This window comes from Vigna unguiculata, chromosome 3 (genome assembly GCF_037176805.1).
Source record: "Vigna unguiculata cultivar grain cowpea cultivar isolate G323 ecotype 2 chromosome 3, ASM3717680v1, whole genome shotgun sequence".
Taxonomy (NCBI): domain Eukaryota; kingdom Viridiplantae; phylum Streptophyta; class Magnoliopsida; order Fabales; family Fabaceae; genus Vigna; species Vigna unguiculata.
The window spans coordinates 47,594,060-47,619,983 of record NC_140794.1 but is presented as its reverse complement, the minus strand read 5'-3'; the positions used below and the strand labels follow the sequence as shown (position 1 = coordinate 47,619,983).

Sequence of the window (25,924 nt, the reverse complement as noted above, 5' to 3'; positions counted from 1 at the left end):
CAGAAGCATTGATTTCTTCCTTTGGATGAGCCAAGAGAAGGGAGAAAACTACGAAACATATGTGTGTATTGCGTGCATATACAAAAACCTAGAAGCTTTGTTTTGTTCGGATATATGCATGAGAGATTGCCACAAATGGAATTTCTTTCTCTACACAAAACAAACAACACCATCCCATGCACTGCAATTGCATCATTCATTCTCTCGCTCTTCCCATTTTCTGGCTCCACTTCAATGCTTACCAACAACGAGAGTTAGGTAACTTTGGGATTAGTGGTATCTTTTCATACTACTCCTTTTAACTAACGCCTTTTATTTCTTTTTTATTATTATGAGTATTCTTTGTTTAATAATAATATTAATAGTAAAATTTTAATTTTATCGTGTCAAATTTTTGTCTTCTTGATATTTGATATAAGTTCTAATTGAGCACAGTGCAACCTTTGAAATAGTTTAGGAATTGAAGTTAAGTCAATTTAAATATATATATTTTTTTTAATCTTTCAAGATTATTTTAAAGATAAAATCTTGATAGGAGATTTATATTTCAAAGTAGACAATCTAATGATATAATCTTTACGAATATGATTGAAATATTGACATAGTATATGTAAAACCAAATACGATATTTCAAAAACAAACTCTTATTACCTTAACCTTCTTTCTTCTTAAATTTTGAATGAAATTTATTCTAGTACATTTTATAGTATCACATTGTTTGGAACACACAAAAAAACTAAAGACAATTTAAATATATTTTATATATAAGTTCAAAATTTGAAATAAGAATAATTTTTCAAATCATAAATATAAAAAATAACAAACTTATTGTACAATTTCAAATTGTTTAACATGAAAGTAATTTGACCGTACTAGCATTAAGCATATATTTTTTTGTTTCTTACAAGTATATGTAACTCAGTTCATTGATTTTTCTTTTGATTAAGTTCAATCTTTTAAAGCTAACTATATATTATTCTTCAATTTGAATCCCAGTCACATTTCAAAGGTTTAAATTAAATTGAATCATATAAATAGGAAAAAGAAAATATAAAATGTAAAGGATATACGAGTATAGCATAGTAGAAATGTATAAGAGTACTGTAGATAAGATTTTGCAGAGAGGGGGAGATGGTGAATCGGGGAACAAACACAGGGCTCGAGAATGACAGAGTAAAAACATTATTATTGCTATTGGGACTCCCACTTATCATTCCCCTTCTCTCCTTATTCTTCCTTCCACAACAAAACCACACACACCTATGTGCCTACACTGCATCTTCTTTTCCTTACGCCTGGATAACATCACCTACATCCATTCATTCCAATATCTCTACCATATCACTTTTTTATTCCAATCTATAATTATTATTACAAATTTTATAACATCTTTTCATATTATTTTATTTCGATTAAAAGAAAAAGAAAAATTGCCCTCTCATCACTTCCCCATGTTCCAAATGGATTTACATTTTTATAAGAAAGCCTGAATTATTATCACTCAAACTGCCATAGCTGCTAACATTGTTTGTTTAAGAAGGGCACTATACTCCACAATGGTAATTATTGCTTTCAATCCCAAGATATAAAAACCACCAAAGGGTAAAAAATATGGGTCAATCTCTTCTGTCATACGTTTTCCTGTAAAAATATAATTAACATTCAAAGTTAATAAAATTTAATATTTTGTATTTTTATTATATTTCTTTATCTTTCATGTTAATTAGATTATCTTTTACCTGTACTCCTTTTATTTTTTATTTTAAGATAAATGATTAAAAATATAGTAAAAACGTTAAATGTTATACGAGCAAAATAAGGTCGTTAAATTACAAAAAGCTTATGATTTAGGTTCTGTTCATTTGAAACGCATTATTATTAGAAGAAATTAGAAGAGATGAGTTCACAAGTAAATAATATATTTGAATATAATGATTTGTGTAGAAAATAGAGTGTTGATTTGCGGGATTAACATATTAATTCATTCCGCTGAAAAGAGAAGATTTGAAGGTAGAAAATTTTACGTTATTGTTCCAATTTTGGAATTGGTGCTAAATAAATTTGCATAAGATGGGATTGGGTTCTGGAAGCATTGGAACCAATCCCTTATATATATATATATATATATATATATATATATATATATATATATATATATATATATATATATATATATATATATATATATATATATATATATATATATATATATATATATTAATTAGATAAAATAAAAAATCCGTATCACATCATACATAATAACTATTCTAATATATTTTTTATTTATTACACCTATTAAATTTTTATTTACAAACTATTCATGAACACTTTTTTTTAAATTAATTTACACTCATCAAATTTTAATTTTATATTACTTTTAATTATAAAGATAAATTTGTAATTTTTATTTATTAAAACTTTTTTTTATCTATCACATCTATCAAATCACTCATAAAGTTTCACGAATCGTACCTCCATATCTACTCACTTTCACCTCCAAATCTCTTAAAAAAACAAAAATTTTACCCTTAAATTTATTCAAATTCATTCATTCACTCTCTTTTAAATCCATCATCTCAAGTAAACACAGTCTTAAACTTGGGAATTTGCTAAGGAGAGCTTCATATCAATATGTTATCCTCCAACAAATGAATTAACAAGGACTGATGAAAGGAATTCGATTTTTTTAACATACCAGAGGTTAATTTACATTGTCTATAATTATGGGAATTGGATTTTCCTTATTCTTGTTCTTCAAAATAGGATTTTCAACTTATTTTGTAAGATTGTTAAACCTTGTAGGTGAAACATAGAAAATATGTAAATAGAATAGTATTCATTTTCGTTCAAATGGTATATCTTACTAAATTGTTAACCTAGAGCTTTGACCATTTTGTTATAAAATTCGTTGATAATTGAATTTCTTAAAATTTGTCACTAAAATTCATCAGTAAAATAAAATTTTGATTACTAGTGAATTTTTTCTGGGGTAAATTTGTCGATAAAATAGACACCAAAATTTCCACTAAATCTAGTGAAATATGTTTATAAATTAATTAGATATGTGTAGAAAAGGAAGAAAAATGAGTAAAGAAAAGAAAAGGAGGATGAGGATGAGGAGAAGAAAGAGAGGAGTCAGAGGCGGTGCAATGGGGGAGTGACGACAACGGTGGCAGCAGTGCAACACCAGTAGTGGTGTGGTGACGATGACAGTGTGACAATAACAACAAACCAACCATAGTGGTGGAGGCGATGGTGGTAGCGAAAGATAAAAAGGAAAAGTTGGAGAACGAAAAGGAGAAGAAGAAGGAAAAGGATAAGGAAGACGAGGAGGAGCCGACGGCAGCAGAGCTAGAGACGACACAATAGCTTTGCCGAAAGAGAAGGTGGTAGAGAGGAGGAAGAAGAAAAAAAAGGAAAAAGAAAAGAAGAAAAAGCGGAGGAGAAAGAGGAAGAAGAATCAAATTGTAATATTTATCGACAAATTTTATTGAAGAAAAAAATTTGATGGTAATTACAATGAATATTTACTGACAATTTTTTTCTATTGGTAATTACCAACGGTTGATTACTGACGAATTTATCAAAGAGCCTTTTTATAAATGATTTTTTATTTTTGATAGGCAGTTGATAATTGTAAATGATCAATTACTGAGGAATTTTTAACCATCAATAAATACCCACAGACTTTTTGATCAGTTAGTTATTAAAATTCTACACCTTGTTGGTAAAATCTATTGGTAAATTATATTTATTTGACCAAAATATATTTGTTAAATTTTGTCGGTAATTTATCAATTTTTTTTAGTGATATGTGTGTATCCATTTATTATTAGCATATTGTTTTTATGATTAATGTTGTTTGGTTTGGTCATCCATAACTTCATTAATGTTTTGTAATTTAAAACCAAAATAAAATACCTAATGAAGCTTGTATTTAGGAATGAAGTTTGACTCGATAGTTATTTAAACCTCCATTGTTAAATAGGTTTGCTTATTAAGTGTTTAGGAAATTGATTCTTAATGAGGAAACTTAAACTCCTTCTATGAAGTAATTAGCATTTGAGTAAACTTGTGGGTTGATATTAATATTAAATTTAAAGGAAAGTGAGTGATTATATGCATGACAGTGAGATACAGTGAAGTCCAACCTTAACAAAGAACATACACTATAATTTCTAATCTATTTCACATCTGATAAAATATCAAAAATAGTTTATTTGTTTTTGTATAGTTTAAATTCCTAAATATCAACACAATTTTAGGAAATATTCTTTTTGTCTAAATTTATTATCAAATGCAATGGTTGTATGTATTGCACAAGTTCATTGAGACGACAATAATTACTTATTTTTTGATACTATGTGATTGGTACACTTGTTATTAATGTTCTATTTGGATTGAGTGATGAATTTGGGAGAGTAGATTTGAGTGATTTTGAGGTGAAAATAATGTTGTTTGGATTAAGGAAAATATGGTGTGATTTGAGTTGATTTGATATGAAAATTTGTGTATGATGTGATAAGTTTGAGAGATTTAAAAAAAAAATTTATTGAATAAAATTAGATGATTACTATTTTACCCCTAAGGATAAAATATATTATTATTATTATAGAAATTATTCAAGATATAATTTGATAAAAATATGGCCAACACTATTACGCATTGATCACTGAATGCCCAAGATGAAATTGAATCCAGCCATAATAACAACAATATAAAAGCCACATGTTTAAAAATAAGGATACTTATGTAATTTGATTGTCTTTGCTTGCAAATCTCTTTGTTGTAGCGAAGATCATTTTTTTTTATCTTTCTCCTCAAATCGCTTACAAATCTACCTTAGTCATCAAAAACAAACACAACATTCACCTTTCTTTCGTAAACAATAAAACATCTAGAAGAGACGCAGGCTAAAAGAAATATCTAATAATAGCTCATATAAATTGTTTAATGCCGTTGGCTATATCATACATTTATTTGTAAGTATAAGGGTAAGATAAGTACAAAATTTATCTTAAACACAAAATTCAATTCTACTTAAAGGTTTACAAATTAAAAACATAATAAACCCTTATTTTCATATCTGACTTAATATTATTTCATGCAATAATACAACCAATACCTTTAACGTTTCAAAACAACATTTTTTATTTATTTCATAATTTTTGAAGAAATATTTACAAATAAAATTGAATATTAAGTCTTTAATATATATATATATATATATATATATATATATATATATATATATGTGGGTATAAATATAAAGTTTACTCTTTTGATTTTTGTTCTCATTTAAAATTGTTAAATTGGTCCTTTTATTTTTTTTTTAGTTTCAACTTTAAGGAGAAATCTTTGATTTGTTTCAATAAATTTAATGAAAAGAACAAAATTGTATCAATTTTTTAAAAATCAGGACCAAATTGAGATTAAAAAAATTAAAGGACCAACTTGACATTTTTGAAAAAAATATGAACCAAAAGAGTAATTAAATATAAATATAATTACAACATTCTTTACATTCAATTATAATTGTAATATTATTTTAACACAACAAAGTTTCTTATTATGAAGAACGCAAATTTATCTTTAAAATCATTTTTTCATTCTTTTTAGGAACAAGGGTTCAATAAATTAAAATAATATCGTTAGGATAAATCATTACATCTTACAAAGTATTGTCTATTTTAAAATTTAAAGTTTTGTGTCAAAATTTTATTTTTTGAGTGCACTTTGAATGGTTAGATAAGGATGATTGATTTGAGTTATCCATGTCCCGACTCCTAAATAATATAGGACTATTTGATTGATGTATGAAACATTAAGTTTGATTAAAGATAATAATATTTTGATCCACTTTAACCCACTACTTTATTTACCCTTTAAATATTTATTTTTATATTTTTTAATGATGTGATATGATGATATAAAAATAATTAAAATAATGAATTAAAAGTAGATTAAAATATTTTTTTTTTTTTAATCGGTATAAAATTTGTGTAGAGGTTTACTCTTTTTGGTGGGATTCCTTGCATTTTATGAGTGGAATTTCCACTTAAATAGAATTGAAGGATTTATATATTTATGAAATGATGTAACTGAAAATTGGTGTGACAAGAGTTGAAGAGAAAAATGAGAGTATGTTCCGTGTCCTTTCTCGTTTCCCGGGGGCTTTGAAAAAATTGGTGGTTTACAGTTGTAGTGTTGAAGGGACGTACCCCTTTAGAAAGGGAATTCCGTACTTTGTCCATTTCTCAACTTCAAAACAAAATCTGTCTAAATCTAATTAAACCCCTTCCCTCTCACACCATCCTTAAACAAATCAATTTCCATCATCAACCCTACATAACTACACAATTCCTTCAATCATCTTGTTACTAGCCATAACCGTTTCAGGTTTAGGATAATTATTATAGACATTACTTGCTGCGTGTAGGTTTAATCAGAGGAGTGACAAACAATTACATAAAAGTACGAAGGGAAAAAAATGAATTAAGAATAAAAAATTAAAGCACAAATATGTCTTCATTAGAAAAAACACATCCTCAATCTTTACCAAATCCGCCAAACTGAACAATAAATATGACTAAGTTCTTTTGCATGGTCTCAACTTTTACACTGTTATTACACAGCGAGGAAAAAAATAGAATGATTGGAAATAAGATAGAGAAAAAGACAAAAATAGATGAAAATAAATGGGAAAAGAATCACTATAAAAAAATTCTTGTGATTGAATAAAAGGATATGATTAGATTAAATATAAAGTATTATTCGACTCTTTGCACAAGTTTAATGTGTAACACAAGTTATTTAGTCATAAAAAATTATGTTGTTTTAATAATGTTGTGTTTACGAAATAATGATCATCTGTAAAAGTGTATTTCACCTCAAATAAGTAAGAAAATAAGGTCTTACTAAATTTTAAACTATTTTTCTATTTTACTTGTATCAATCAACATTAATATTATTATTATCATCGATGTATATTATTGAATTATGAATAAATCAATAATTATATATAACCATATTTAATATATTAAATCACAAAGTAATAAAATATTATAAATATTAATTAAAAATAAAATAAATTTATAATAAAGTTAACTTATTCACATAATATAAGTGTCCTGATTTAGAAGATATATTAACAAAGTTTGTTGTGTCTATTGTTTTACTCCATATCGAAACTTTTATTAATTCTAATCTCATGTTCAATATATATATACTTTGATGTGAGAAAAATATGTTAAAAATTACACATCACATCATGATATATAAATATTTGATAATAATACAAAAGAATAAAATATATGATATCTCTAACCGTGTCCACTTATTCACAAATATCAAATTAACAAAAATAAATAAATGAACATAAAATGAAAATACCTTATATCAGAAGAGATAAGAAAAATACCCTTTGATAACAATTCTTAAAAGAATCCGATAGGTAAGAACAAGGACACTGTCAGGCAAACGTCGCAAAGTTGAGAGTTGTTGAGTGTTGGTACCTTTCCGATTGTGTTTTTTTTTTCTCTCTCTATTATTTTATGAAAGAAAGTAAATTAAATTGTTTTATTTAAAGATTGTTACAGCATTTTAACTTAAAGATAATTTGGCAAGAAAAGTTTATGAAGAGTAGTGAAAGTGAATGATTTGTGAAAATTAGATGGAAGTGAGAGTGTTAATTAGTGAGTAATGAAGAGTGATATAAAGAGATGATATATATGATGAATACGATAGATACCAAATGGTTTCATTGTGTAGTCTATTCCAATCTTACTCATTCTATACTACAGGATCATCCTACTTATAGCTACCTATTATCTACCCAACACTTTTATAAATATAAAAAATACATCATTCATATTCTATATTCTATATAATATATATCAACTTTCTTTCCCTCTTCATTCAAAACCACACTCTCCATCTCCATCAAACTCTTTTCGGCTCTTGCTCTTTCATTTTCAACTTTAACCGTAAACCATAATAATACACTTATATATAATTCTTCAACACACCAACTTAAAATGGATACCTTACTTTTCTATAAATGTATTCATGATTTTATTATTTTTTAGTTAACTCATGATTAGTGAATAAAAATACGTAGTATTTAGTTGGATGATAGAAGTATAAGTTTATTCTCGAAAAAGAAGACGATTTAAAAATGTAAATAAGATGATTGGTTTGACTGAAAAGTAAAAGGAAAAATTAATAGGAAATTGAGTGATGTGAGTGGTGAGGCATAGTCAACAGAAAGAGAGAGCGTACATAGTATGAGCTGACATGGTATTTTGAAGAATGACAATGCAACAACATTTTCAGTCTCTCTCAAATTCCCTACTCATTCCCACTATCCACTCAACTCCAAAATCAATCATATCATTTTCGTTATATATAATATATATATATCCTTTAGGATACTTTACACAAACCATACAAATTTATCAAATTATGCTTTTCATGTGTTTTATACAATGTAAAATTAACTAATCTACCCAAATTTATATCCTTCTTTCTTATATTATTATATATACAAAATTTTATACAGTTTTATTATACATAATATTTAAAAATATATAAATGTTTATGATATTGTCAGATAAATAACATATTTATAAAAACTTAACTACATTAAGTTTGCTCATTAAGATAGTGTTATGTAATTCACCGGTCGAATTAACTAATCTGTCTGTGTTCTATAAAAGCTATTAAAGGGATAATTTAATATTACAAATATATAAGTAAGTCTAAAGTTTTAGAAAATAAAATGTAATGGTTTGATAGTTTAGGACAAAAACAACGCATCAAAATAAAGAAAAATGTTTTGATAAAAAAAATAGTTAAAGGTTGAGAAACTTAACTCTGGAGACAGGCCATTTGGATAAGGTAATATTCATTACACCTTGTCTCAGGGGTGACAAAAATTAAAAACTTGTCCGGGTTGACTTATTAAATTTATTATTCAGTGAATTACAGAATTGAAATTGTTGATTAACTTTGAAGAATATTATTCTTCAAAGTGTAATTTTAATTTATTTGAACAATTTGATAAGGAAGACTTACTGTAAAATGAGAATTTAACTTGGTATCAAAATCATCCTCTCTTCACACGATAATACATCCATTAACGGGCCACACGGTTAGGAATTTTGACATCTTAAATCATTTATGCTGAGTAACCTCAAATTAATCTCTGTTTCAACCGTTTCTGCAAGACCGGACACCACTCGCGTACCCACTTTCTTTTGTTGTCTTTTGATTTTCCTCTTCATCTAAACCGCTCGAATGATATTTGTAAAACATAATTTAACCGTTCAAATAAGTAACAATTATATTTACCTGATACTTTTTTTTATTAGAGCCCAATTACCCCTTAATCTATAACAATATATAAAGAGAATTCCCCTTTTTTTGTCTACTTTTCAAAATACCGATTTTACCCTTTAAATATAATAAGTTATTAAATTTTTAAAAATTGACCGTTACTTTTACAAACTTTTTATAAAATCAGATGTCTTTGTTTCTTCTCTTCGCTAGTTACTTATAAAATAAATAAAAATCTATCTAATTTAATTCCCTTCTATATAATATATATACACTACACATATTTAAAAAAGAAACAAGAAATATACAAAGATCCGCCTCCTGGTTGTGTTTATTCTCCTTATTGATTTTACTTGTCGGGATCAATCGATCACACGCGAGTTCGGCAAGCTCTAATGGCTTAAGAGGTTGTTGGTACCTAGGAGGCAGATCTTTGTATATATTCATTTTTTTAAAAGTGATAAAAAAAATATTCCCATGAAGATAAAAATAAAATTGATTCACTTCTTCACATATTTTCAAGCATGATATTAATGATCCAATTGTTAAATTAGATGAACCTTTCTTAAGATTCAAAGAATTACAATGAAAAGTTTCATATTAATTCTTTCGAAATAAGGGGAAGAGATAAAATAAGAAAAACTTATTTAAAATGAGTTTCACATCAAATACAACTTTAAAACTATCACCTTCCTAAAGAGAAACATTTAAAGGGATTTTAATATTAAATTATATATACTTTTGTTATATTAGTGACAATGATTAAATATATAAATTTTATGTATATTATTTTTGGTCCCAAATTTAGTCAAGATCCGTCACTATTGGTGTCATAATATGGACATATTGTACACCAACCATTTATGCTCTATTATGTTACTATTTATTTTTTAACATTTCTACTTTTTTAAAAAATAATTTATGTTTTAAAATGTTAAAGTGAGATAATTATATTCATGTTAGAAAGTATATTATTTTTATCATGCATTATTTTTTAAATTAGACAAGATCATATATGTAAATTCATCCAATTGAATTGAATATTAATATACTATATAATCAATGTTGAGTATTGAGAAATTTTAAAAAATGGTGCAATTTTTGTTGGACATTACCTAATTGCTAATTTTTTTAAAAATTACTTTATGAGTAATTTGTGTCTGAATGACACAACTTTGTTATAAAGAAGTCGTGTTATATAAACATGATTTCAATATCAAATTTGTCTCAGACATTGTTCATCAGAATCGTCATATCTACCATAGTATTTACCACAACAATTTGGTCTAACGATCTTAATTCCTTTGTTGAATTGATTTTCAACTTCAATCGTAAATAATTTGAATATCGTCAAACGATTGGGATTTTTCATTTCATTTTGGTTTGTTTATCTTTAATGCATTCAATACAAACATAGAGATTTGTAAAGTTGATACATAAGTCGTTCAACTCTAATTATAGAGATGTGATCTAAGTGTCTGTATCAGAATGCTCCTGGGTTAATATTGTTAATTTTAGTATTGACTTCCGAACAAACCAGAATGAGACACACATTTCTTTACACATCAGACATGACATGTGGTACATTTCTTCTTTACATGTCCACTCTTACTACAAAGGAAACAATTATTACCCTAGTTTTGTTTCTTTTATGTTGGACCTTTAATAACTTCATTCTTGAGATCCTCAATTTTCATTATCTTGCCCTTGTCTTTAAAGGTGTTGACAAAATGAGCATTTTCTTTCTTTTCTTGCTTCATCATTTCCTCTTCTTGCACACAGTATTAGCAAACTATGAAAAAAGATAACTTAATATTTAATTTATGAGCAAGTATTTCAACATTTCAAGCTTTAGTGTCTTAAGTTTTGAAGCGATATTTGACATTATCATAATGTATTTCCTCACATATACTTTTCCCTTATACTTCATGGAAATCAAGCTCTGAATAAGAACACTACTTGTTTTTGCCTTATCACCCTTTTTCAAAATGCTTTTCAATTTCAGTAAGGAAATTGTTGGTACTGGTTATCTCCTTAGAGATAGTATCCCTTAAAACTTTAGGAATGTCATGGTTAATGATCATAAGACTCATGGAATTTGAGCGATCTCATTTCTCATAATCTCTCATCTCTTAAGTACTAGAGTTTGTTAGAGAATTAGGTTTCTCAATCTTAAAGCAAGGTCAAGATCCATGTAGCCAAGAACAATTTTCATGTTCTCTTTCTAGTCCTTAAAATGTGTTTCATTAAGAAGCAAAACCGAATTCAAATCAATAAATATTGAAACAATAGTAACTAAATTGAGAACAAAAATAAATAATGTAATTTTGCTCAAATCATAAACAAAATTTAATCATCCATATGTTCAAATAATGGCATAACTCATATGAAGATATCTAGTCCACCAACAAACTAAAGTCTTTGGATAGTTATAGTAATTGCGGGTATTTTGTTGTAATGATCAAACATTGATAAGAAAACATGTCTAACAACAAACCTTCTTTGGATTGATTTATAATTGACACATAAAACCTCACAATTATCACGTTTATCATTACATGTGTGTATGCAATTCAATAAAGCATTAATATTCCTCTAGGTTGATGAATACTGACATGAATAAATATAAACACAAACATTTAACATTTATCATGAAAAATCTACTAAAGAGAGGTCACTTTGTTGCCTTTTTTATTCAATTAGCTCATTTAAAATCAAAACTACCAAAATTTGAAAATGTATGTTCAAATCCAAAGAAAATAAAAATAATAAAATTTTCAAAAAGACTTTCATCATGAATTTGGAAATCACCAATTTTAAGTAGTGATTTATGCATATTCATATAACATTGATATGCGTAAGAAACCCAAATTTCAAAATTTTCAAAATGACAAATGAATGGTGTTGGTTGGCTTTGATATCAATTGGAGGAAGTTTCTAAGAAATAAAAATTGTCCTCAACCACATGCTTTTACCAATAGAGATATAAAGTGTATAGCACAATCATATAGTAATCTTTAATCAAACCATCATAATGAAAAAAATGTGGAGATGGGAACGATATGGATAATGAGATTAATCATGAGTATGTGATCTTCCAAATGTATAAGACGTTAGGCACAACTTTTGTTGTCTCTCCGGATGGGATAAAGAGATAACAAATCCCCAACATATATGTAATATTACATTTTTCACAGATTGGCTCCATACCCTTTTTTATAGTTGTTGTTAGACACATTTCAAATTTTATTAATTCTAATTCGGTCTATTGTCAAATCATAATATTACTTTAAGGTATCTTTACAACCAACAACATTTCATCATAATTGTTGTAATCATCATTTTTTAATATTCTTGAGCTCATCAATAGTTGAATCATAACTCAATTTTTCAGCTATTTTTTATTTTCAATGTAATAACTATATTATCTGCAAAATATTCATCTCTCAATTTATTAATGTGCATAGATTGATTCAAAAGTCTTCAGAAGGTTTCATTTCATTGTTATGCAATGAACAACAATATTGTATTGTTTTCATCTTCACCAGTCATTTCTATTTTGTCACTTTTAAACTATGATTTTTATTTTTATTTTATCAATATACCTATTTAAAAAATAAGGTTAAGACCAAAAAATAATTTATCATAATTTAATAAAAAATCAAGAGACATGATTACTAAAGAAAACCTATAATAATCAAGTCACAATTAAAAATCGGCTATGATAAACCATATAATACATTAATTTTTCTTCTATATTCATAAAAAGTGAATATAAAAGAGTCATGAGATAAAAATAGTGTTAAATATTAAACAAATATTTCATTATCAAATAAGACAAAAGAGAGTTACCTTCTTTTTTTAAAAATAGAAGATAATATATGAAAAATGAGGGCATAAATGATGAGTGTGTCTAACTTTTTTTTTCTTCTAACACAAAAGAAAATAGAAAAGTGTGAGAGATGAGTACAACATGTGAAAAATTCAAAAGACAATTGGAGAGAAAATAAAAAATATCTTAGTAATTTTTTTTATTATATTTGATTTTATGTTTTATTATTTATTAACATTAAATGTTGTACTTAATAAAAGAAAAAAATATACCTGATTTAATTTTCAACATATTACTACCTAATTTAAAAAGGTATATATAATTTAAGAAATTTACAAATACATATAATTAAAAAAAATAAAATACATATAATTAAAAAAAAAATCAAAAAGTTGGGGGATGTCCCTCTTTCCCCTTATATCCTCTGCCATTGTTTTGAAGGACCACCAGAATAGAAACTTCAACAAATCTCTCAAAATCAAATCTCTTATCTTTCTTATTCAATCTCCTTGATATAAAAACTTCTTGAGCCTTTCCTCATCTTTGAAATATTCTCCATATTTCATACATGATCGGATGAAAAATGAAAAAAGAAGAAGGATGTTGTTGACATGTTAATTGCTACCAAAATCCTTATTAAGTAAATAACATTTAAGACGAAAATAACTTCATCATTTGATTATGGAAGATAAATTTTTATTTATAAGTAAAATAATTACAAATTATCTATTTTTCGACATACTAGAGAATATGTCAATTATAAAGGATGATAATAAAAATATATAAATTACAAAGATAAAAGTTATATATAAGATCTACTTTACAATAATATTTGGCAATAAAACTAAATATAAGACCAATTTTAGGTTCAATGTCTAGACTCATAAAATTTAGGTTGATTTTTGAATGTTTATATCAATCTAGTGGAAAAACGACCAGATTATACTGTATATAATGATATAAAAAATGAAAAAAATCCATTACAAATATTTTTATTATTATAATACATCTGTTATATTTTTTAATTTGTGATGTGAAACTTTAAATAAAGGATAAGAAAAACAATATAAATATAATGTTAAACATGAATCCATTTTAAAATTGTGATTATAGATATTCACAAACTTGAATATATAATCAAATATATTAGTAAATAAAATTAAAATAGTATTTCTTTATTTCTTTTCAGCCAAAATTTAATTGATACTTCATTATTTAAATAATACCTAATTTATTTTTATAATTAATTTATCCGTCTCAACGGTAATATGTTTATGAAAATTCTTATACTATTTTAGTGAAGTCATTTTAAAAACTTTAAAACCTAATATCAATACAGTACTTAGTACTTAGTACTTGACAGTAGGATGAATATACAAACCAGGGAGACTAGAGATGTTAACGAGACAGATAGGGATAGGGTACGGGTAGTAGCTCTCCCGTATTATATCCACTTAATAAATATTCGTTCCGTACTTGTAATCTTATCCGTCAGGTATTCGTTATGCGGATATCCATCCATTTTTTTCATATCTACGAGTATTCATGGATACCCGCTGATATTTACAAAATTATTTAAAAAATAAATATTTAATCATAAATTCAAATAAAATAAAATAAAATACATGTCATAAATTTTAAATAAAGTTCAAACAAACTCAAGTCCATACAAGTCCAAATGATTATAAAAATAAATATAAAATGACGTTCAACACAGTGGAAATTCTTTAATTAGTGTTTTGATCAACAAGCCCACTTTTTACGCTTGATTTCTGAAAAATAATCAAATAATAAATCCCAACTGCTACGTGCCAAGTATTCTTATTTTGATTCCATCATTTGACAACAAACATACTATAAACATCATTGTCTATATAGGATTTGATGTATATGTCCAATCTTAAAGATGGGAAAGAGAAGAATGTCAAAGAGTATACTTGGAAGAAGACAACGTATGTATATTTTTGTGAATTAAAGTTTAGCAAGTATGAATATCCACGGGTACAGATACTATGATACCCGTATCCGTCCCGTTAACATACGGGTATCAAAAACACACATACCCGCAGGTAGCGGGTATCCATTTTTAATATCCATTTCCTACTCGTTACGGGCTTTATTCGCGAATACCCACGAGTACTAATATTTTTGACATCCCTAATACAAACAAATAACTTCTTATATTTATTTAGGATAATGATAATTTAACCCACTTTTTTTGACCCACTTTTAACCCACCATTTCAATCACCATTAAATCATCATATCACATCATTAAAAAAATCAAAATAAATAATCTAACGATGATTAATAATACTGAATTGAAAATAGATAAAAAAAAATGAGTTAAAATATCAATTTTTCTTTTATTTATCTCTTCATAGTAAATTTAACTTGATCAATAGTATTCATAGTACAAAAGAATTTAAATTATAAATTGAAATAAGAGAAATGAATTGTAAACATAAAATAAAAGAAAGAGAACATCGGATACCGTGGTGATGAAAATTAGTTTGCAATGATAGCGATGTGAATAATTATTATAAAACTAATAATGATTACTAGAGACGAGTGTAACAACAAATGTTGGTGAAGTAGCCATGTAGGTGCAGGCTATCACTGTTCTAAGCTAGCATGAGCCGTGCGGTTCGGAATTCCTGCCATAGGCCTCATGCGCCGGTGTTGCAGATTTCCACCACCTTTTTCTGCAACTTTATCACTCTCTTTTATTATTTTTATCTTCTTAAACTTATCATTATCTCATTATGCCCATCAACCAATCAAATTTAATAATTAGTAAATGCTTTCATAAATTTCCTCTTAGGAAAATTTACTGAGTATTGTTCTCTACTGAACAAATATGCACTTTGTTATAAATGAGGAGGAAAAGAGGGATGATATAAAAAATAATAATTGATATTCAAATTACAGGTATCTCTCACCAATATTTAGGTATTTGGTGGTTAGGTGTAATTATCACACATTTACATAAAACAATATCATATTTGTTTTTACATTTCGAATTAATTACAACTAAACTTTTATTCCTATAAAGAAATAAAAATACAAGAGTTTCATACTTAGAGTTGTTACTAGGTTGTTATAGATTCAGCTTATAACTCATAGTCATATGTTAATATTTTTTTTTTTCAGAATTTATTTTATTGATCCCTTGTATATTCCCGGAAGAACACATTGTCATGAATGATTACAAAGGTGATAAAAGAAAAACAAAAACTTCAAATTATCCTTTGTTTCATCACACAATACACATCTTATTACTCATTCGAGTGGACAACGTCGCTTAGATGCTAATTAATCAAGGACACATGTTTGTTACTTGATGTCACCTTAAGCTATTAAAGAATTTTTTTGACAAAAGAGACTTTAGAGTGAAAACATGTAGTCATACAGGCCTTTATATGTATCACAATCTTCTTTTCATAGTTTTTAAAACCAAGTATTAGTAACTAAGCCGCCATAAAAGTAACAATAAATTGTCTCACAAAATTTGTACATTGTTGACAATTTGCTTATCATTAATAAAAGTATCGCTAAATTTCTTGCATCCCAACAAGTTTGACCTTTGAGTTACCTAATAATAGTTAGCTATATCATTGCTATGATGATTTCAACTTTTTAACTATTTAGCGATCAAAACATGATAATATCATAAATACACCCATTAGAAAGATAAGCTATCAATTCGTACATAAAATAATAAAAAATATGAATGTTTCAAATCTTATATAAACAAAATTATGTCAAATATATGCAATAAATAATGATTTTGTATTGGTATCATTAAAAACATAAATAACTAATGATTACAAAATTCAACCAAAATATTTATTAAAAGTATAAATATATTACATGTACTAAAAGCATAAATTATACTAATATATCTTTTTTTAGTTGGTAAAGGATATTATTATCCTTTATTATTAAATTTTCATTCTTAAAAAATAATAAATAACTCTTTTTTATATGTTAAATTAAAATAATAATTTTTTTTATATTTATATTATGTTACTGTTTCTTATTACTATTTTGAAAATTACACGGGGAACATATCCAACAACCAATAATAAACTTGAGTAAATCAAAAAATCAACAACCAATAATAAACTTGAGTAAATCAAGAACAGTAATGTAATACTTATTTCTCAACAGCAATATTGTAAATGTGTTATTTATTGATCTAATACAACTCTCTTTGTATACTCTCTCCTGTGAGAAACTGAAAACTGATTCAGAAAATAACAGTGTGAAGATTTATTCAGCAAAGTATGGTGCAAGATGATGAAGAAGTGAGAAATTCAAAATAAAAAATACAACGACAGAAAAAGAAAGAATATTCGAGAGGAAAGGAAGATAACCAGACAAAACAAAATAAAAGGTTTTAATATTGAAAAAAATATTTACTTGAAAAACGTTATATATTATTTAATTTGATTTTAGTAGGGTGGAATCCTATTTGGTGCATTTTAGGAGTAGACCACAGTAAAAACATCCCATTGGTACAGACTTTACTACATTTGCAGTTGAGGATTTACAAAGGTTGAAAATTGTTGTTGAGTCCTTCTTCTTGTCCATCCCTGTGATTAAGATAACATATGAACGTACGGAATGGAACATGCAAGCTCGAACAGAGTTTCTGGTCTGCAACTCGTTCTTTCTGAGTGACCTAACCCACCAAAATCTATTCGTAAAGCACTGAGCCTACAACCACTGGTTTTGTTGAGTTGACACTACCTAAAGCGCCATGCCCTCAATTTGTCTTCCACCATCAACTTCACAGATACCACAAACTAAACCTTAACTACCACCAATAGTAATATGCCACTGTTTCTCTCTTAACCCTAATACCCTACCTCTACTCAGCCTCGTGACTAACTCTCACTATATTTTTATTTCTCTTCTTTCTTTCACCCAAATTTTAAATAGTTTGGATTTTACAGATTGATTTTCCAATACTTATAAACCAAAAGACATTAATGCTATCGGTGAGATACACCATAATGACTAATAAATAGATCTCTAAAATATAACTGGTTAAGACTGTACAATGAATAAAAGAAGAAATTGAATGTGGGTGGCGGGTTGAGAAGGAAAAGTGAATGCAGTTGGTTATCTAGTAAATTTTACTTTTCTTTATTTGCCATTGCAAACTCTTGAGAAAAAAAAAAAGTTAACGTTTGCTTAGTGCAATGTCTAAAATTTCAAACATTGTCACAATGTTTTTAATATAGATTATAATCCGTGTTTTTAAAATTGTGGAATGAGACTATTGTATTGTAATGGTTCCAAAATATTGTAAGTTAGATTATAGTGGAAGTCCTTTTGCCACGTCCCTTTTAGAGTGATGTGATGAATTTGTTTTGCAGGTGAGTTGACTTGAATTCTGAGTAACTAGAAATGCTCTTAGGAAGTTTTTGTCTTCTAGAAAGTCCTTGGATGGTGTACCTTTTAGATGGGGCTTCTTAAATGCTTCATAACCAATGGAACACTTTCAATATTTTTCCCATTTTCATTTTTCTTTAAATTGTCTTAATAATTTGTCCCACTTCATGACCCTTTTCATAGCTTAATCTGGAATTTGTTTTCTTCAAAATCAGAGGGTTGGACTGTTGTACTAATAAGAACCAAATTTCAAATGATCACACAAACATTATTATTTTTTATATTCAATTCAACAAATTTAATTTGGGAGGGGAAACAAATTATGACAAACAACATTATTTTCTAAATAGGTATAGTTTCTTCAATATTACACGCAACTCTACCTTATTTACTTGATATGTATTAATTTTCAAAATTTGATCCATATTTTTTGAATGTCTATCGGATAATAACAATTATAAATAGACTAAGTAGCCTATATCCCTAAGTAGGCCAACATTCCTCTGAATGGGTTAGTAAGCCTATGATTTTTAAAAGGCTAGGAAAAAGTGAGATTATATATAAATTAAATATATGTTAATTAAAACTCTAAATAAATAAATCACTTCATTCATGAATCCTTTTTAAAGCTCAACAACGTACATGTTTATTTTTTATTAACTTAACAATCTTGTCTAATAAGTTAAGTTTGATATTAAATATACATGTCTTAGACACATCTTTTAACTCAAATTTCCCTTACCTATCATCAACCATGATTAAAAAATAATCTGTTATAATTATTATATTGGCTGAATATAGAAAATAAAGTGTTATCTTATATTATAGATTGGTTAAAGATATTAGTAAATAAACATCAACAATTTAAAGAACAAAATGTATTCAATTAAAATAAAGTTGCTAGTAGAATCCATGTTGTAATTACTATAGGAGTAGTAATTATTTGTACATCGGTGCACTTATAATAGCTTATAATAGTGGTTAAAGATATAATAAGAATACTTTATTGATAAATGTTTTGGGTGAAGGATTATAAGTGAATGAGTGAAGAAAATAAAAATAACAAAAGGAATAAAATAATTATTTTTATTATATTTGTATTATTTATACATTATTACCATTTTATTTATTATATTTTTAAACAATTGAAAATATAAAATGTAATTTAGTGAAAAATACACTAAGGATAAGTGTTATTGTAAAAGATATTTAACACAAAATTTTAAAGTAATTAAAAGCTTTTATATTATAGAAAAAAGGTGTTCATTGAAAAGTTGATGCATTTAATATTTTAAAAGAAAAGCATTCAAGATTTTGAAGATAGAAAAGAGATGCTACCATTAAGATTAATTATTATTTTAATTTATTAACCATTACTTGAAGTGTCAAAACTCATGTCATGCTAACACATTGTATGAAGATAGGCAAAACAGTAAACATCTTAAAAAACACATTACAAAATCTCCTTTGTAAAAATATATTTTATTTTGCATTAACTATGATGATACTTGTTGAGACTGTAGTCACCGGAAAATTACTGTAAATAAAGATTGCATAAAAAAAAAGAGAAATTTGAAAAAGAGAAGAGAAAAGGTACAATGACAATTTGGTGGCGCTGTGTTCCCCTGTATGAACGCATATTTGTTTGAGGCCACATGATTATTTTCATGGAAATTCGATCTGGTTGCCTCTTTTTCACCCGTCCAAATCTCTACCTCTTATATAATATAACTAATCACCCCACTGTTTTATTAGTTCATTGTGACAGAGAACACATAAGGAAGAACTAAGTCAGCTCATCAAATATTTTTTTAAATTATGTCAAGAGTGAGGTTTAAACTACATGCGTCTTAGAGAAGCATTATTATACCCTGATGCTGCTTAATTTAATGTGTGATTTGGGTAATAGTATTGCATGAAAAGAGATAGGTAAAGGGTGATAAAGATTAAGGAGGGGACAAGAGAATTTTATTTTAATGGAAGCGAAAACCATAAATTAATGGACACAAAAGGGGCAATGTGTCACGAAAAGCAGCGGGTTTTCCGGTGCAAAGGACGAGGGACGCAGAAAGCTGTTTCTGTGACACGTGGCAGGGATCATGACCGTTGAAAGAACATGGGAAATTTGTAGCATCGGTGGGGATGAGATGGATGACATTACATTCATTCGGTTGCATTGTTGAGGAGGAGAGAGAGGAGAAAGGAGTACTTGCTTACTGTGCAGTGTAGTGTAGTGGTTTTGTCATCGTGCGAACTTAAACACACAGGCTTCAGACACAAAAGGAGGAACTGCTCAGAACTAAAAAAAGAGCTCATAAACTCTGCAGAAAAAATCAGAGAGATAGAGAGAGAGTGTGAGGGGTTATTAAATTGAAGGAGCATCAGAGGGTTGCAGAGAGAAAGAGAGGGGCATGGCGGCGTTTGCAGTGCAGCGATAGCTGTAAAAAACTGTGGTACTGTTGTTGGTGCTGTGCTATGCTCTTTATTATTATTAATGCATAAATATATAATGCATATATTCAATTCATTCATTCACACATATACATACAACACAATTACAAACAAACGCTGAATTCGGAGAGTGACCTAAGAATTGAAAGCGCGATTAACGCTGCCCGACACTGTTCGACGCCTGTCCTTAACCAACGAAGCTTCAATTACCCTTTCTCCCACCACAACGGCTAACCCATACCCATAACCACATGCTGTAACACAACAACACAACACAACGCCCAACACACTCTTCTTCCAATATTTTTTTTCTCACTTTTTTTTTCTTCTTTTCTTCCAAAATAAAAATTAAAATACCAGTGCTACCTAGTGTGTGTGTTTTTGTTTTGTGTTTCTGCTTGTGTATATGTCTGTGATGGTGTGTGGAGACTACACTATTGATGACTCTACACTACACAACACAACACAAAATCCAACCAACAGGGTTATAATTTCCTCAACATAAATTCAACGGAGTTGTAGTTGCTATTGTTATTATTACTTGTATTATATTTATTGTTGTTCTTGTCCTCCTCTTCTCGCTCCCAAATCCCAATTCTCAACCCCACGCCTCATTCAAAGCTCAAAACCCAGAGAATTAATTCAACCAATAGTTACAACTGGCAACTTATACCCGTGTTCTTTTGTTTTTCTTTCTCTTTTTTCTTATTTTTACATGCTTGCTTCTTTCTTCGTCTTGTTCTTTTCAATATCAAACAACCCAAACCCATCCGGTTTTCTGATATGGATTTTGGGCCACAATTGAAGCTCGGGTCAGGTGCAGAACAATGGCGGGTTTGTTCTCATTAGGCGGAGGGAGAGGGAGTAACAACAACCAGCAAGACAACACTACCAACAACGAGATTCCTGCAGCCGAGACCCTATTCTGGTACAGCAAAACCGACGACGTTTCATCCTACCGAGGGTTCGAGCTATGGAACCAGCAGCAGGAGCAGCATGTGATGCAACCGCATGCGCGCCCTCTCCTGCAGCGAGATCTTTACTCCTCCGGTGTGGGACCCAGCCGAGGCGTCTCCGATGATCACTCCTCGTCTAGATCAGCCTTTGTTGCGATGCGCGCGGCGGAGGGTGGAATAAGCTGCCAGGACTGCGGGAACCAAGCCAAGAAAGATTGTCCACACATGCGGTGCAGAACGTGCTGCAAGAGCCGCGGCTACGAGTGCCAAACCCATGTCAAAAGCACTTGGGTTCCCGCTTCCAAACGTCGTGAGCGTCAGCAACAGCTCGCTGCCTTGCAAGAGCAACAGCAACAACAGAGAGACCTTTCCAAACGGCCAAGGGACCCAACCGCTTGCACTCGTTTACCCTCGTCAGGTACATCACATACTCACTCCCTCACCCACCAACTAATTCACTCCCAGTGCTTCTTGTTTTGTCTTTGTTTGTTCACAGTGATGCACACAGAAGGACTCGCAGTTTCTGTGATTGAGTGATGAATGAGAGTGGGGAAATAAAGGAAAGGAAAAGAAAAGAAGAGAATCTTTCGCCAGGGAAATTCTCTGAAAAGATATCGAGGGACTGGTGAGAAAGTTTTGGAAGTATACCTGCAAACAATGGAACCGTATCGATTGCGTGTGAACCAAAATCCACCATTTTCATATATCAGCTTTTCTTCTTTCTCCCTTTTTTTTAATTTTTTTTTTTCCTTAGCCCTTTCCCTTTCCCAAAACACTGTTATGTATTAGCCCTGACGAATGAATGGATTGACAGCAAGAAACTGTTTTTCCTCCTCTTTCTTAGCACATTCTCTCTCTCACTTCCACGCACATCCAGTCGCCTCCTTCACTTTCTTTCTTTGTTGATTATTAGGTTCTAGTTTTTCAGTAAAAAGACCCTTCTTTTTTCTTTTTTTGTTCGAGTCTGTTGCTTTTCTTTCAAACCATGGATCGTGTAGCTACATGCCTAATGTTGTTTCTTATTTTTTTTTGTGTATGTGTTGGAAAATAAAAAAGAAGGGTTAGAAGAAGGGCATTTTCCATCTGTGGTGAGTTCTCCCGCTGAGTTCAGGTGCGTGAGGGTTAGCTGCGTGGAGGATGCTGATGACAGGTATGCATATCAAACGGCTGTGAACATTGGGGGACATGTGTTCAAAGGAATCCTTTATGACTATGGTCCTGAGAATAGCAATAATAATAACAGTAATAATAGTAATAATTACATGGCCGGGGAGACCTCTGCTGGTGTTGGTGTTGCTGGGGCTCATCAGCCCTTGAACCTCACTGGTTCTGGCGTTGTCACTTCTTCTGGGGCACTTGTTGATCCTTCCTCCTTGTATTCCGCTCCGGTCAACACTTTCATGGGTGGCAGTGGTACGCAATTCTTCCCTCACACAAGATCTTGAAAAAGGAAAAACAATATGGGGATTATGCGGATTCTATTCCACATACTTCTCTTTCACCAACTTTGTGTTTCTATCATTTGATGTTATTGTTCTTCAGAACGAGGCCTAGAGGTAAATTTGACACTCATATTGATGTGAGAGAGAAAGAAAAAAAAGAAAAGACAGGAGAGAACAAGAGAAAATATATATATGGATGTTTTTTTTTTGTGCAAATTATCAATGGTTAGTTCAAAAATAGATCATTCTTCTTCTCCTTGTTGCAAACCAGCTAAAGTTATTTGTTTCGTAGCTTTGTACGATATAAGGACACATCTGGTTCTAATGTTGTAGTTTGGTGTAGAGTGTCTTCTTTTGTTTGATCAGTTGCAATATTATAGTATTTTATTATTTATTATTTTTTCGAGCCCCTCTTTCGTGTTGAATTATATCACTTTGTTTTCAGTTGGTTTTGAACTTGGAAACTGCTTCTTCTTATTTTTCCCTGTTTATCCGTCTGCTATCTGGTTAATTGAACTGGAAAGACAGTTTTGATCTTTATTTGGATTGAACGACTAACCTCGAAGAAAACTTGTTTAGTTCCTTCATATTTTGGATGGGGCTGGTCCAACCATGCACGAGCATATTCAAGTTTTAAAGGTGAAAGATCTCTCTCTCTTTCCCTCTTCCCATGTGATGATACTGTAATTCCATTGTCTAACTTTGCATAGACGTGACGTTGAATTTAAAATGGGAAATATTACTTATCAATGTGCTCATATTTAATGCACATGCAGGAAAACTATACGTATATAGGGGAACACTGCATTTTATGTGTAAGGAATACAGCATATGGCATAACATACTAGAGTATATTGTTGTTAAAGGAAAACTAAAACAAGTAAAACAAATATAAAGGCTACGATTTCTGAACTTTCCTTAACCTTCTCTTCTGATCAATGCAGCAGCATGCTCTCACCTCCTCATGAATGGTCACCCAGTTGTTTGATCAGTTTCCATAAACTGATTTGGTTATACTATCAATGAAATACACATGCTTTCATATATGTATCTCACGATACATTTTCTACTGACCCAATTACATAATGTATACATAACTGGCCCCAAAGTCAATCCTTATGAGAAATATTGTGAACCATACATTGTCCTTTATCTGTGAATACTTCATTTAGAGCAATTATTATGCTACAATAAATTTTTATAACCATCAGATAAAAACTGAAGAGAGAGAGACTATGTACTTTAGTAAGTTATGTAACAAAGGAAAAAAAATAATAATGTTGCAGAAATGTTTTTAAAAATATTCTTAATACAACGTTTTTTACAAGAATCTTGCAGATTTTAGTGATTGAGGGATTGACTTGCGGTAATTAATATAATAGAAAAATGACCGCCAAAATGATTTTTTTCATACACTGAGGGAGCAATCATTTATTTTTTCTATTTTTATTTTATGTAAGGATAGTATGTATTAACTCTTTAGGACTTGTCTCTTCCCATTTCTGATGAAGGGTGATGGCATGGATACCAGTTAGAAGCCCAGCTGGCACTAATAATTGTGTATACTTCTTAATTTGCCCAGTTGATCTATTAGAAGTTTCTGTTATGATTTGACTAGTTATCTATATCATATATGACTTCCATTTCCTAGATTTGACAGTTCATGCTGCATTTTGGTGGTTTTAGGTCTTCCAAAGTTTAAAAATCGAAAAGCAATTCTATATATATATATATATATATATATATATATATATATATATATATGAGTTTTCAGCATTAGATCTACAATTCCATTGATATAAACTGGGTAAATAAATAAAGTTGTCTCAAAAGAGTAGGTTGTCTTGATTTGAATAAATCCTAATTGATTGGTCGAGGTTCACCAGCATGATGATGTCAGAACATATTATATTAGATATTATATAGTAGAATGATTGCTTCTATGTCTGTATGCAGAAGTATGTGATCTAATAAAAGAATCTATCCGTTCGGATATTATCGTGCATGCACTATGATTTCATGGTGACTGGTTAGGTATACAGCAGCTCAATACTTAATTCAGAGGATAACGTATAATTTCTTTTCTGTCAGAAAACATTGCTTTTCAACGTAGAAGCAATCTATTAGCATTGTTAGTGAAGTTTTTCATTTAATTAAATAATTAATTTTAGCATGCTTTCAAAAGCAGAATATTAATTTCTCCTTGTCATTTGAATTTCCTACTGCCGGTGGCTTTGAAGCCCATGTTAGATAGGACTCATGCTCATTTCGTTCACAGGATCCTTTCCAAATTGCGAGTGTTGATCACTCAGAAGAATTTCATAAATCACTTCAGATCTTCTGCTCGTTTGCAATTGCTGTAAATGAGTCAATTGCATGATTCTCACCATACAAGTACATTCCACAGTTTGAAAAAAAAATATTTTCTTCAATTTTTCTATTTATTAATTTTAACATTCAAGAAAAATAATAATGTTTTTTTCTTCAACAACGTGTTACAGTTAA

The 25,924-nt window shown here is 29.1% G+C and overlaps 1 protein-coding gene across 3 annotated transcripts; it reads left to right on the top strand.

Annotated features, from left to right (window-relative positions):
* The first annotated feature begins 20,767 nt into the window (after nt 1-20,767).
* LOC114177214 (protein EXPRESSION OF TERPENOIDS 1-like) lies at nt 20,768-23,825 on the top strand. Of its 3 annotated transcripts, none has more exons than XM_028062480.2 (3): nt 20,768-21,023; nt 21,829-22,395; nt 23,037-23,825. In XM_028062480.2, the coding sequence occupies exons 2-3, from the start codon at nt 21,849-21,851 to the stop codon at nt 23,420-23,422; spliced, it is 933 nt and encodes a 310-aa protein (XP_027918281.1). In that variant the 5' UTR covers nt 20,768-21,023; nt 21,829-21,848; the 3' UTR covers nt 23,423-23,825. The 3 variants fall into 3 exon arrangements, with proteins under 3 accessions (XP_027918281.1, XP_085526759.1, XP_027918280.1); XM_085670633.1 differs by having other exon boundaries at nt 20,772-21,023; nt 21,839-22,395; nt 23,034-23,825; XM_028062479.2 differs by having other exon boundaries at nt 20,773-21,023; nt 23,034-23,825.
* The last annotated feature ends 2,099 nt before the right edge of the window (nt 23,826-25,924 follow it).

Coding starts and splice junctions, on each gene's coding strand:
- LOC114177214 (XM_085670633.1), top strand. CDS start 21,849: ATGGCGGGTTTGTTCTCATTAGGCGGAGGGAGAGGGAGTAACAACAAC. Junction 22,396..23,033: donor CACTCGTTTACCCTCGTCAG/GTACATCACATA, acceptor AAAATAAAAAAG/AAGGGTTAGAAGAAGGGCAT.